The 14,502-nt window shown below is 32.8% G+C and overlaps 1 protein-coding gene and 1 long non-coding RNA gene across 2 annotated transcripts; both read left to right on the top strand.

Moving 5' to 3' along the window:
• The first annotated feature begins 3,358 nt into the window (after positions 1–3,358).
• LOC149989161 (uncharacterized) lies at positions 3,359–5,428 on the top strand. The gene is made up of 2 exons (XR_016503361.1): positions 3,359–4,895; positions 5,168–5,428. It is a non-coding gene; the product is annotated as an uncharacterized LOC149989161 (long non-coding RNA).
• Positions 5,429–10,833: 5,405 nt separating this feature from the next.
• LOC112284132 (putative pyridoxal 5'-phosphate synthase subunit PDX1) lies at positions 10,834–12,745 on the top strand. Its single transcript, XM_024523718.3, has 2 exons — positions 10,834–11,305; positions 11,870–12,745. Exons 1-2 carry the CDS (start codon positions 10,987–10,989, stop codon positions 12,496–12,498), a joined length of 948 nt encoding a protein of 315 aa, XP_024379486.1. The 5' UTR covers positions 10,834–10,986; the 3' UTR covers positions 12,499–12,745.
• The last annotated feature ends 1,757 nt before the right edge of the window (positions 12,746–14,502 follow it).

Genomic DNA, 14,502 nt, shown 5'->3' with positions numbered 1-14,502 from the left:
ATATATATATATTACAGTATCTCATTCATTTATTGTGGCTCATCCTTCACGAAACAACAGAAACAGCAGCAAGCAAGCATCGGAACATACTCCGAGATTGTGGTGGCAATGGCGTTAAATACTATATATAATAATATACATATGTATATATGTATGTGTATGACTGCATAAATGTATGTATACATATTGTGGCTTCCCTCAATGTTCTCCCTCAGTGAACAAGATGTTGTTTCATGGTTTCTCAATCTATTAGCATTTTTAGAAATCTTTAACACCTTTGTTAGTAGAATAGTGGCCAAAGTTTTGTTATTTACTTTTATTTCGATCTTTTTTTTTTTATTAGTGAAGACACCAATGTTGAGTTGAAATGGTCTTATGTACCATATAGGTCATATTTAGTTTTAGTTTTAGTTTTTTTTTTAACTTCTTATAATATTTTTATGTTTTTTTCTTGTTAAAATGCATGTATTTATTCAAATCTAAAACATAAAATTTAAGTATGAAAGAGTCAAGGGTTTTGCAAGAAATTTGTATATAAATATGAAACAATGAAAAAAAAATTGAGTTGTATAAAATTACATCATAATTTTTTTTTTTAAATCTTTTTAAGTGCAAATTAATTCATAATAATAAACTAGTCAACTAAGAAGAGAGATCTATGCAAGGTAAAACCCTTGCAATAATTCTTCTTTATGTTTATTTACTATCCCATAAAATAATAAACAATTATCAAACTAATATTCCAAACCAACTTACAAAATAACACATGTCATCTTCTTATCTATTATTTTAAGAACCAAAATAAATAAATAAAAACACTCCATCTAACTATAATGTAAAATACACAGGAAGCAATCAAGCAAGGAATCTAGAAGGCATGATAGTTCTCGAGTTCTAATAGAGCGTTAAATTATGACTACAGAGAAGGAACATGTGATTGTCCTTGTTGAAAGTATCTTCAGTAATATCTTCTATCAATGCAATACCAAAAAAAATACCAATCAGATTTAGAACATAAAAAATCCACTTAATTATGGAATAAATAATAATAATAATTTAAATATAAATACTTCAAAAAGAAATAAATCATACTAAAAAAAAGATAAAAAAGCTGCAAGGCATAAGAAAGAAGGAGGTGGACATGAATTAAGTGGAAATAGTAATAATAGTAGTATTAGTAATATTAGTAATAATAGTAGTATTAGTATTAGTAATAATAGTAATAATAGTAGTAATAGTGATAGTAGTAGTAATAGAAGTAATGGAAGAAGTGCTATTGTGATCATGGATTGTGTTGTCCTTGGGAGCCATTCCTTCTCATTATCCATCATTCTAGATTCCTTTCCTTGGTCTCCCCCCCCCCCACCCAATTGTTACTCCTCTTTCATGGATGGATGAGCATACTTGTTTGGATGAAAGTAAATGAATGAAATGGATGGATGGATGGATGGGTGGTGGTGGTGCATGCATATATGTTAACACACGGATGGTGCTTTGAAACCCCTCAAAGGCCACATTCCCACACTATTATTGCAAAGAGCATCTCATCACTTCTCTTCATTTGGAAGTTGGCACATACAATGAATGGGAATGCAAAGTATTAAAAATAATAACAAAGAAAAAGAAAAGGTAAAGAAAAGAAAAAAAGTACAAAATAATCTTTTTACTCTTGGATCGAAGGAAATACTGCTTTTTAAAATATAGTGGTAATTATACATATATATATATATATATATATGTTGCATATGTCTGATTAATGAAGATCAAAAGTTGTTTATCAGAATGTAAGAAATCTGTGGGAAAATAATAAAAGTAAAGATTTGAGTACATGGTGCCAATATTATCTCTCATTTGTTTAAAAAGAGCAAAATGAAATAGAAAAAAATATGATGATGGTCTTATTTTGGCATGAGAAGCTAACAATGTTTGCATTTGTGGGAAATAAAATATCACATGAGAAGAAAAAGAAAAAGAAAAAGCAACAACAACAACAAGAAGTAAGCTGATAGTTGAGTTGTTGCCAACTTTGTTTTGTGTTTTGTTGCACCATATTTATTTGTATATTTATATTATTTTTTAAAAACAAAATAAAACATTCACACAGTTGATATGTAAGGTTTTTGCACATACTCACTTCAAGCCATTGTACAAGAGCACATCATTTTCATTGGATATTTTCTTATATGTCCCATTTTATGTAATAACAACCACATTAATAATAATAATAATAATAATGTCTTACATATTTAGTGTTATTTAGTAGTAGTTGTTAATAGTTCAACCAGATTTGTACTCAATCAATTCTTTAATACATTACCTGAGTCCCGATAAGTATTCTGGAAATGAAAGTTTTCTATTAAAAGTTTACACAATTAGACTTCTCATGTGCTATCAAATTTCAGATTCAAAGTTCAGTAGAAAATATGTATTTGAATTTGAATTCAATACCTTATTATGTTTTAAATACAATTTTTGAATTACTGATGATTTATTGTTCAAAACTAAAAATAAATTATAACTTTAAAAATTACATACAATAAATCACATCTATGCCTGGGTAAAATCATCTCAATTATAAAAATTAGGTCTGAAATTTAATTTTTAAAAAATTAATATACATGTGGTCACAAAATATAGTTTTGTGAACGTTTTTATTCATTTATTTATTCTGTGGCTTGTAATCTAGACATAATAGTTTGGTAATATTGTTGAGTTTTGTCAATCTTTCTAGAACCTATTTAGCAGGGAAAAGAAAAAAATGAATTAGAAATGTAGGATCAACCAAAGGAATTATTGTATACAGTACCAAAAAACATTGTAAATATCACTATTAACTTCCTCACACAAGCATAAGAATTTTTGGCAAGTTTTTTACCCACAAAAAAACATCATATTATATTATACTACAATTTTTGAATCCAAAAAATCTCAAAATTTTCTTCTAAAAGAGTTCGAAAGAGTTTGTTTACCAGGATTTATTAATCATTAAGGTTCTAATATAAATCAATATAATACTAAAACCTTAACACACACACACACACACACATACATATATATATATATATATATATGCACATTCAAACACACATCATATTTGAGATTGCATGGCTGTAAAATTTGTGCTTGTTAACTCACTTCAATTGCAAAATACATTGCAAACTTATTAATTAGAATAAATCAACAAGTAACAGTCCCATGTCAATTTATCAAAGATATTCAACACTGGCATGTTTGAAGGCTCAAGGCGAAACAAAGAAAACAAAAATAGAAACCTCACTTCTACAAGATTTGCAGCCCAAAGCATTTCCCACAGTACACGCAATTACCAATTTTGTAGTGACACTTTCGGCAACTAAAATGGGGGTTTTGAAGGCAAAAACAATGGAAACTGACCCTCTTTCTTCTTCTTAAACCCACACATGGGTTTTCACACAATCAATCCACGCGAGTTGCCTGGAAGAAGAAGAGACAGGAGCAGACCAAGGTGTGTGGTTTCATAGTGCAAAGGGGCTGCTCAACCCTGTAAAATAAAAGCTCTGGAGGAAGAGGAGTTATGCAAAATGGAGCAACAACAACTACAACAACAGTATTGCATGAAGTGGGTACTTCTGCTTCTTCTTCTTCTTCTGGACTGTGAGGAGGAAGCAGACTTGTTGTTGTTGTCCTTCAAAGATGGCGCTCACATCAGAACCTCCTGGCCTTCTATAGCCCTCTCCATCACTTCCGGGCACCATCTGTATTGAGAAGGGACCAGAGCTGCACATGAGTGAGAGCACCATCACTGAGGAGGAAAGCTGCGGAGTGAGTGTTCATGCTTCTGGCTTGAATGCTTCGTATTGCTCATGAAAATCTGGGTGTGTTTGTCAGGAAATCTGCGTGTGTGGGGAAGTGTTTTCTCTTCACACAGAGAGAGAGCCACGACACAGTTTAATCTACGTTGGGTTGGTTGGATTCAGGTAGAAAAAGATGCAGGAGTTTTAGGCTTGACTGTAGCTAAAAAGGTCTCTCAGGGTTTTTTAACTAGGGTCAATTTCCGAGCACTGTTGTGTGTGGGTGTGTGTGTTTTTTGTGCATTGCCATCGCGGAGGTCCATGACTGTTGACCTCCAATGCGACAGCACATACACCTGGTCTGCTCTTTTTCTAACTAATGAATTGGATTGGGACCACAGCATGTCTATCTCACGTGAATATGCTTAAGTCCTGGAATTACGCTTCAACTGGTGTCAACAGACAGTTGTTCACGGCATCTCTGGTAGCGCCTTTGGAGTTTTTTTTTTTGCTGCAAATCTCGGTCGCCCACGTCGTTCGAAGGACATACGTGAGGATGACAACCTGTGCTCCGCATTTTGGACACCGCTCGTGGAGGTCCTTTCACCTGCAACGGCAACAGATTGTGGCAGTGTGGACATTTCGGTGGATCTTTTTAAACTTTGGATTGCAGCATTGGGGAAATGTAGGTCATTTACATCAAAGGTTGGAATATGATGTGCGTGCAAGGCAATGGGGCTGTCAGCTCTGGCTTGAAGGTGATCTTCACAGAGCGACCTAGTTGGGACGGTGATGGCGTTTCGCGGCCGTAAACTAGGAAATCTAAGAACCATGTTCGACTAGCTGAGCATCTCGACAAAACTGACCTTGATCATCTGACCATGTCATTTGTCTCATCGATCGACATTCTCGTTTGGAAATGGTGGGCGCACTGCACGAGTCATTAACTGCGCGTCCCCTTGGGATGGAGACGATGTGTGAGAACGATGGATGTAAAATCCTTTCTCATTGCAAGGTCTACCGAGCCGTATGTGCCTCATGTGCGCTGCAGCTGAACTGTAACTATGGTGACGTTCCTGTCGATGACTTCAGCAGACTGAATTAATGACGACCACGCTCAAAATGGTGCATCGCTATCGCCATTCTCACATTTCGACTTTAATAATTTCATGCTTTCACACAATCGCCTGAACATTTAGAGCAGTAGGATGAGGGACCGAGTGTTCTGCTGCTCTCATGTATGCATCAGTGGAACAGTGTGTTTGGGACAAAAAGTTTTGAGTCATGGCTTCTATTTTTATTTTTTTACAATTGTAAGATCTGTGTCACAAAGGCAAGTTGATGATAGGACTCAAGAAGGTTCTTAACTCGCAGTTTTTGATGAAAATGTTTGACAGCTCCCGATTTGCGAAGAATCATTGCTTTTTTTCTGGCGATGACCGGGGAGTCAATTTGGTGAAGATGGGTGTTATTAATTCAATGTGACCTTGGCTACAGTAAAGTTCGTATCATCTCCGCTCTGGAGCTTTCTGGTCCTCGTTTGCAAACAATGACGTGGGAAGCCAATTTTTTCGTTCTCAAACAAAGCTAGTTGAACACTTGTACCTGAACAGAATGTTTCCCTTGCAGTAACCAGCACAAAATAAAAATACATAAACTGAAGATAGTGAATAAGATGGCCGTTACGTAAAGTGGTGTGCCTGTCTGTTTTAAACTGGTAACTGTAAAATCTGAATCGTCGGTACTTAAAAAATTACAGCAGAAAGTGGAACTGTGGGATTTGAGCATGGTCAACGTGAAGTGAGAAATATCCAACACATGAAAGCTTGGTTTCTTGTAAAATTATGAGACCCAGGTTCTGATGCGATCCTCAGATCAAGCTGAATTGAAAGCATTGACTCCTCGTGCCAATGATAAAGATTAATCCACTCATGAAGAACCTTCTGAGATCAAAAAGCACAAAGAGCATGAAACCATTTTTTAAGTTGCGGATTGCCAGAATCCCTGCAGATTCTAATGTCGGTTCTAATTCTCAGCGGTTTCGCAAGGAACGAACCCTCGTCAATGAACACTGGCACGATCTGAATGATGGACCGTTTTGGGAAGTACAGTAATCCATCGAAGTTATCAAGTTAAGCAATATTTCATCAAGTGCAAGCACCATAACTTCTGACCCTCAAAGCCAACAATGTTTGCGCATCCAGGAAGCCAGTGTCAAGAGTGGTAACGCTCTTGTTTCCTGAAAGAGTATTTCAACAATGACCTCCAGCTGAAATCATTCCAATCCTCACAATGAATGGCCAAAATGGAAATTCCAGATTCTGATTCACCAAGACGACTGAATTTCTATGCAACAAAACTTGTGATTAATGAAAGTGGAGAATTGCGAAAAAGCCTTTGTTCTGTCTCAATGGCGTGCCAAAGCCACCCATAAACCAGGGTTTGATGCTTCTACATCTATCCTCCATAAGTAGTCAGTTTTTTTGTTATATTCTCTGAGTTTCATTGTATGCCCAACTTAAGCAATCCGGCTTCAACTTCATCAACTTCAGCCAACATGAAAGACATAAACTGCACAGCAACAGAAGTTGGGATTTTCTCATGGAAGAGGAAGCAAGAGAATTAAATGAAAATTTCAACAACTTTAGAAGATAAAGAAAAATAATGCTTACAAGTCGAATTAACAAAAGTGAAAACAAATTAATTTTAAATGAAAAAATGTTTTTTAATATAAATAAAAGAAAAAAGAAAAGCATTGTATTCAGCTCTTTATTATTACTTAACATTAATTAATATAAATATCCATAGTTGAATGTGTTTGTGTGTGTGTATATATATATATATATATATATATACATATATGCACATAATTATTTAACTATTAATTGATTTATAATTATAAAATAAATTTATATATTTTTTAATATTATGTATTTAGAGTTATATATATGTAAAAAATAGTTTTATTTTTATTTTCATTTTGTTATTTTGTTATTTTATTATATATATTTTTCTGTTTCATTTTTATTTTCATTTGTAATAAATTTGGAACTTAAAAAGTTATCAAAGTATTAATTTTAGGTGAAAACAAAAGAAAACATATACAACCACTTGAATTTTATAAATAGAAGAACTTGTTAATAGTTAAAATAAATCCAATTGTAGTGTAAGTATACTCTTTACCAAACTAATTTGAAATGAGATTTCATGATGTAAAAAATATGGCTAAGATAATTATACAAAAAAGAGAAGTAGAATTCTCTTGCTTTTAACCATGATGCTAGCTTAAGAACTATCTTTCTTTTAAACAACCTCCTTTATATTCTTAATTCTCCAAATTTATTAATTCTTGGCTGATTAAAAAGATGCCCTATGAGAATTTACTACTGCTAAAACTTATAAGAATTCTCTCGTTGATCATGGAAAAGCATTCATCTAAAGTTTGATAATCTAGACAATTAAGGTAGTATATCACTCTTTGCTTAAATCTTTGTAAGGATTTTGTTCTATCTCAAAATACAATTATTCATAGCTCATTAGTTAATGTATTTAGAAAGGATTGTACTCACAAAATTTGATCCCAAAATCCAAAATACTAATAGATTTAGTGGGAGAATTTTGATGCATTCTAATAAAAATTAGCCAACTAATAATTTAATACTATTAACATAAAACTAACAATATTTGGCCAACTATAGTTTTAAATTAAGGTTAAAAAATAAAGATTTTTTTTGGCTTAGATCTCATTTTACAAGTACCAGTTAAGTGAAAAGAAATAAAATAGATAAACCAGAAATACAAGATTAAGTTACAATAGAAAAAAGAAGAATGCAATGAGAGGAAGAAAACTATTTAAAAAAAGAGGTGCCTTTTTGAAGAGAGACCGCCAACCAAGCATTGAAAAAAAGTAGTTTCAAACCTTCTATCCAAAATATTTTTGTCTTTTGTCTATTCATATTTGAATTATCCATATAATTCAAATAAATTTTGCCATTTCTTTCCAATTTTAAATTTGTTATTTTTTGGTTTATTGAAAATTTAGTTTATTTGGTTTTGGAATCAACAAATTTTGTAGCTATCCAATCATTTATTATTTAGATTTGTTCCTCTATATTGTCAAGGCAATAAACTACTCTTTACTTGAAGTATTGCTACTACTTTATTTTAATTATAACTTGATTTTCTTTTAGAGAAGCTAAATTTAAAAGGATTTTAATATATAATTATTTTTGGAAACTTCTAAATATAAAATATTAATTAAGAAAAATCTGAAGTCTTCTATTAATGAACTATAACTTGTATTTATTACTAAATTAAGTACTAACTTTGGATAAAAAGAATTATCATTAATATTAAAATATTCTATCTCCTAGTATTTAAGTGCATAAGTGTTTTCTAAGGTGATATCTTATATATTATTGCAATTAAATATTTATTTTTTAAGAAGTGTTATAGAGGCCAACCAACAATTTTTTAAGTTTCTTTCAATGCTTTGAGACTCTTGTATTTCCATAGAAACTTCTTTTAGAAAATTACTTCTACTAATAAAAATATGAAACCTTTAGATTTGTACTTGCAACAAAAAAATTGCAACATTGTATTTCGAATATAATAGTCATTACCAATGTGTATAAATGTTATTTATTAACTAATTAATTAAGTGTTTTACTCTTAATGCTTGTTACAAGACTATTGTGATATTTTAGCTTTTTTCAATAGAAAGACATGAAAATCTTCTACCCCAATGTAACTTCTTTACTAACATCATTAAGCTCTTCAAGATCATATATAATAAAATAAATATGATTTTGACACCACGTTAATACTAAAAACTTATTATTATTATCACTATTATTTGATAAGAAGTAAGTATATTCAACTGATAGATCTATTGGGATAATAAATTTACATAATATATTTTTTAGTTTCTTTCTGAATTGGATAAATAATTTTTAAAAATAAATTATATATTTTTAATAAAAGATACATTAAATTAAAAATTAAAAATTTTCATATTCTTTCAAAAAAAAGATAAAATCTAAAAACCAATTCAAATCACTATTTTAAATAATTATTATTCAATGTCATTCTAATATTTTAAAAATAAAGTCATTATATTGGTATAAAACATAGATTATGAAATTATAAAATTAAAAAAAAATTACAATAACAAACAAACAAAAGAGATCTTGGAATGATAGTTGAGACTAAAAGTATCTTTTTTCAACAAAGAAATAAGCTTGAATAACTTAATTTCCTTTAAACCAAGAATATCAATAAATAATTGATTTATCAATATAAGAGTGAAGTTTTAGATTAACTAAAGAATGTACTTTAAAAATAATAATGTGATATAATGTACTCCAAGAATATTAAGTAGTTAAAATGAGATATTTTTAAGACATTCTAAAATTTAGAAATGTGATATCTTTATAATATTGATACAAAAACCATAAAAATATGTAATTTTTACTTACATAAATAAGATATAAACATATTAGAAATATGAAACATTATATATATATATATATATATATATATATTTTATACACATACAAAGATAAAAAAATAAAAAATAATTGAAATAAAAAAATATTATGAGACTTTATAAATACTACTATATTGAAGATTTATTTATTTATATGGATTTTTTAAAATATTAGAATTTATTTTGAAAACTTTAAAACTAATTTTGATTGTCATTTTGCCATATGAGTTATTTGATGAGGTATTTTAATCTTTTAAATCCTAAAAGTTGCTAACTTTATAGCAAACAATGCTAAAAGGAGATCTTTTTAGTTAAACTATCATCTTAGAAATTATCTCATAATAACAAATAAAAGTAAAATAATTTTTTAAATAAAAAGATAGCAGGATAGTTACATTTTTAAAGTAGATTAAGTCCATGAAGATATTTTTATTGCATAGATTTGAATAGATTTATAAAAATATTAGTATTTTTGCATTTGACAAATAATTTTGCATCTAAAAATATGTTGGATGCAAAAAAATATTAATAAGAATTATAAATTTACATAAAAATATTTGTAACAAAAAATTTATGAATTGTTTTATTTATATAATCAATAAATAAAAATAATTTTTGTATTTTTTAAATAATTCAAAAAAAGTTATATAGCTTTTTAATTAAAAATTATCTTTATTTTTTGAAATGTTATAAGATTAGAATCTAGAGTTTTTATCTTTTCAAATATATATCTTAATGTATATTTTAAAATATTTTAATTGATTAATTAACTAAATATTTATATACATTTTTTTTAATTTATTTGTTTTGAAGAATTATGATCTTTTTTCAAAACATATTAGGTGTATTATATATATATATATATATATATATATATAAATATAAATTGTAATTTAGCTTTAATAATATTATATCTACTAGTAAATTTTTAAAAATTGAATTCTTTTGAGAATTTTAATGCACACGATCATGAAATGAGGACATAGGTTCCCATTTTGGAACAGTGTTCCATGCTTTGAAAATGGATTTACAAAGTTTTTTTTTTTTTTTTTTTTTTTTTTTTTTAAATTACCTTTATTTAAAATTATACCTTAGCTACTACTACTTAAATATTATATATTTGCAAAATTCATGAAAAGTTTGCTTGGGGCACGGGCATTGGCTATCTCCGCTATCCACAGTGATTATGGTGGGTGTGGTCACAGGGGGTTGAACGGTCAAACCCCATGGCCGTACCTAACCCACTTCCACAATGACTATTGTGAAGAGCTGTGCGGTTATAGAATCGTGGTGGAGATGCCTACGGCGGCCACCTGCTATCCCCGCGTGAATAGCCGGTAACCGAGTATCCTAGACCCGTGGCTGAACACAATAGTTTCTTCCCAGAGCCCCTTTCCTGCCCGTAACCTGATGTTCCGGTCAACTACTGCCCGACCCCACCAATTGGGAATTATGGGGGGCGAGACTGACCGGAATGGGCGAGACTGTTGGAGAAGGATCCAGAGCTTTCTGCCGCAATCCGTTGCGACGCCTCTTTAGGCAGTTCTCTTCCGGTTTCGAGGTGCTGATCGGAGCCCTGACGAGCTCTGAATGTCGGAAAATGCTTTGGGTTTGAAGTGATTTTTGGTGTAGCTTGTGGGTTATAGCTGAAAGTGCGAGAGACGGGAGGATTGGCGAGGAGTTTGGAGCATTTTGGAGTGGTGAGAGGAGGACGAGAGGGAGGCAGAGATGGAGGGGAATGGCGTTGTTGCGATTTATCGTAACAATGGAAATGGGTTGTTGGAGAACAACAATAGCAAGAAGTCAGTCTCGTATGCTGTGAAGGTTGGTTTGGCGCAAATGCTGCGTGGTGGTGTGATCATGGACGTGGTGGACGCCAATCAGGCCAGGATTGCTGAGGAAGCTGGGGCGGTGGCCGTCATGGCGTTGGAGCGCGTGCCGGCAGATATTCGTGCGGAGGGAGGCGTTGCCCGCATGAGCGATCCCGCGATGATCAAGGAGATCAAGAAAGCCGTTACCATTCCCGTTATGGCGAAGGCCCGAATTGGTAAGCTACTCGCTCGCCTGGTCTTACATTGCATTTGGGTTTATCTGTAATGCAAGTTTTTAGCTCGTTAATGGCTTCTATAATGTGTATTAAATCGTTATGTAGTTTGGAATCGTCTTTAGTACTTGTTTTCTAGGGATTATGCCCCGAATCTTTGTGAGGGTTTAGGGGTTACATAATTTTTTTCGTCTAGCTGCGGCACCAGTGTTAGTTAGAACTATTTTCTTAGAAGTTTCCGATGCGTCTCTTCAGAATGTATGCACATAAATCTAGTTTAGCATCCTGTGATCTGTACTTCGTTGGTTTTCTGGTCGGTGCGATCTCGTAACTTTCTTGAGGGATGGTAATTTAACTCTTTTGTAAGCCCTCAAGAAATGTTCTTTTATCATGATGAGGTTCGTCCATGCGGTCTCCAATGTTTGGAAATGAAATAGTTGCATAATCGATCGGGTTTACTTGGAAGTCAGGGGTTAGCTTCTTGCCAAAGTAGGACGACCTTCTTACACGCTGCTTTCGTTCAATTAGGAAATGAGTTCTAACCTTGAAACGTAATTTATTGAGCAGGGCACTTTGTGGAGGCTCAAATTCTTGAGGCAATCGGTGTGGATTACATAGACGAGAGTGAAGTCTTGACACCAGCTGATGACGTTAACCACATCAACAAGCACAACTATAGGATCCCATTTGTGTGTGGATGCCGCAATCTAGGAGAGGCCTTGCGTCGCATTGCGGAGGGTGCTGCCATGATCCGAACCAAGGGAGAGGCTGGCACTGGTAATGTTGTGGAGGCTGTAAGACACACGAGGTCAGTGTTGGGCGAGATCCGGCGATTGCAGAGCTTAGACGATGATGAGGTCTTCTCTTTCGCCAAGGAAATTGCTGCACCTTATGAGCTTGTGAGACAGACCAAGCAGCTTGGAAGATTACCAGTTGTCAACTTCGCCGCTGGAGGAGTGGCTACTCCTGCAGATGCAGCCTTGATGATGCAACTCGGATGTGATGGAGTGTTTGTAGGTTCAGGGATTTTTAAGAGTGGCGATCCTGCGAAGCGTGCGCGCGCTATTGTGGAAGCTGTTACACATTACAACGATGCTCATGTCCTTGCGGAAGTTAGTGAAAACCTTGGTGAAGCAATGGTGGGTATCAATCTCAGTAACAAGAAGGTTGAACGTTTTGCTGCTAGGTCTGAGTAGAAAGTAGCATATTGGCTGTACATGTCATACGCGTAGTGTCACTCATTTCAGTTTCCTGAAGAACCATCTTGAAGGGATAATTCGCTGTACCATTTTGGAAAACAAATTGGGACGAAGTTGGACCTTTTCCAGCTTCCTTCCTGGTGGAGCAGGGGAGAGTGTGGCCGCTTTTGTTCACTGCTCTTAGTGCGCAGAAAATGCACTTAATATATTTATAATTAGAAGTTTCTTTTCTTTTTCTTTCTTCTTTACGATCCACTTTTACAATCGCTCGGTCTGTTCTGTTTGACAACCTACTCATTGTCTTCTTAAGTTGTCGTGAAGACATTTTCTTGTCCGGATGGAAATTATTAGGCAGTCAGCTGTTCCTGGGCTGTTGCTTTTCTCTTGTGATAGGCATTTGTAGGAGAATGTATGAGGAATCGGATGTATTGGTGAATTCGATCCTCCTTTCAGAGTGACTACCTGACTTTCCGCTTGATAGTCACTCTATGTTATCTCAATATAGTTCACTTAGTCATGACCCATTTTCGTTCAGTGTTTCTTGTTTCTACCACTTCAAAGCAGACCGTTGTCGTTGAGCATCAAGCTCAGCTCATCAGGAGTTATTCATCTAATCCTAATAGTCTTGCTCAAAGATTTGTGATAAACGCTACGTCAATGAAAAGGTTACCAGGTGAAAATCACGTTTTCCTGTATGTTTTGTTCATGTACCTACTACTCCGTCCACATATTGGGAGATAAACACCTTAGTCTATTCTAGATATCACGTTTATTAAGATCATCAGGTTGTGCTTCGATCATAATTTCCAACCAAGTAAATGGTGAACGTTAGCTCTGCTATTTCTAAAACTTTGCTTCCATAGATGTATGCTATTTGCAATACTGCTAAAGTTGTCATTGCAATGTTCACTTATGCCCAGTTGCTCACTCTCTTTGGGGCAATGCCTGACTCCCTGACTCTGGCCATCTGTAGACACCAGCACCAGATGGAAGCACACTCACACTGCAACAAATTTGCCAACAATGAACCCTAAACCTCAAGGGGCAAGGCATGCCTCATCTGAAAGAATTGAAGGGTTGACCAAAGAATTTTGATGATGAATGAAGCACTAGTCAAGAGTGGATTTGGATTACTTCACAAATCCACAAAGTAGTGTTTTGGGGTTTGGAATAGAGGTTTGTGCTTACAATTGTTTGAAAGGGATCAATTGCAAATGGTGCTATGCGTTTAGTAAGTTTAAGGTTAAGAAATCATTTGAAATGGATGAATTCTAAATGCAATGTAATATTGTAGTTGTATTATTTTGCAAAACTAGGAAATTTTGTCATTAATTTTAAGAAAATTAATAAGTACTTAAATCAAAACATTTTAAACAACACACAAGCAAATTAGTTTAAATATTTTAAACTAATGGAAGTCATTTTAAAAAATACATGGTATAAACATTGGCTCCAATATTAATGTATATTGTCATTTTTTTTAGTAGTTCTAAATCAAACCTATAAGTTATTTATATCTTTAGTATACAATATACAATATACTAAAGATATATATATATATATATATATATATTTACTTTTTTATAGACCGAGTTAAAAATAAGAGTTGGATTTTCTCTATTCTTACAAATAGTCCCAGATGGTTGTCATATGTGAGTCCTACCAATGCACTTTAATTGATGAATTGGTTAAAAGCATAGTTTTAAATCATTTCATTATATAAATATTAAGATTAAAAAGTTTTTTTGATTATTTAAGTATTTATTATAATTAGAAGTATTTATAAGTTACAAAAGTCTTATTAAAAGAAAAGCTATAAAAATAGAATCTTAGTAAGTTGTAGAAGCAATTATCTTAGTTGATTTAGTATTTTTACTTATTGTTAAGTATTAAGGATTAATTATTGAGACCAATATCTTTATTGGCCTCTGTGAGCTCTCAATTATACTTTAGAGTCTAAATTTTTGTTATTTTCCTATTTTATGATAATTAGGCATGTTA

Source organism: Physcomitrium patens, chromosome 6 (assembly GCF_059467195.1).
Source record: "Physcomitrium patens ecotype Gransden chromosome 6, ASM5946719v1, whole genome shotgun sequence".
NCBI lineage: Eukaryota > Viridiplantae > Streptophyta > Bryopsida > Funariales > Funariaceae > Physcomitrium > Physcomitrium patens.
This window is presented reverse-complemented; position numbering and strand designations above follow the sequence as displayed.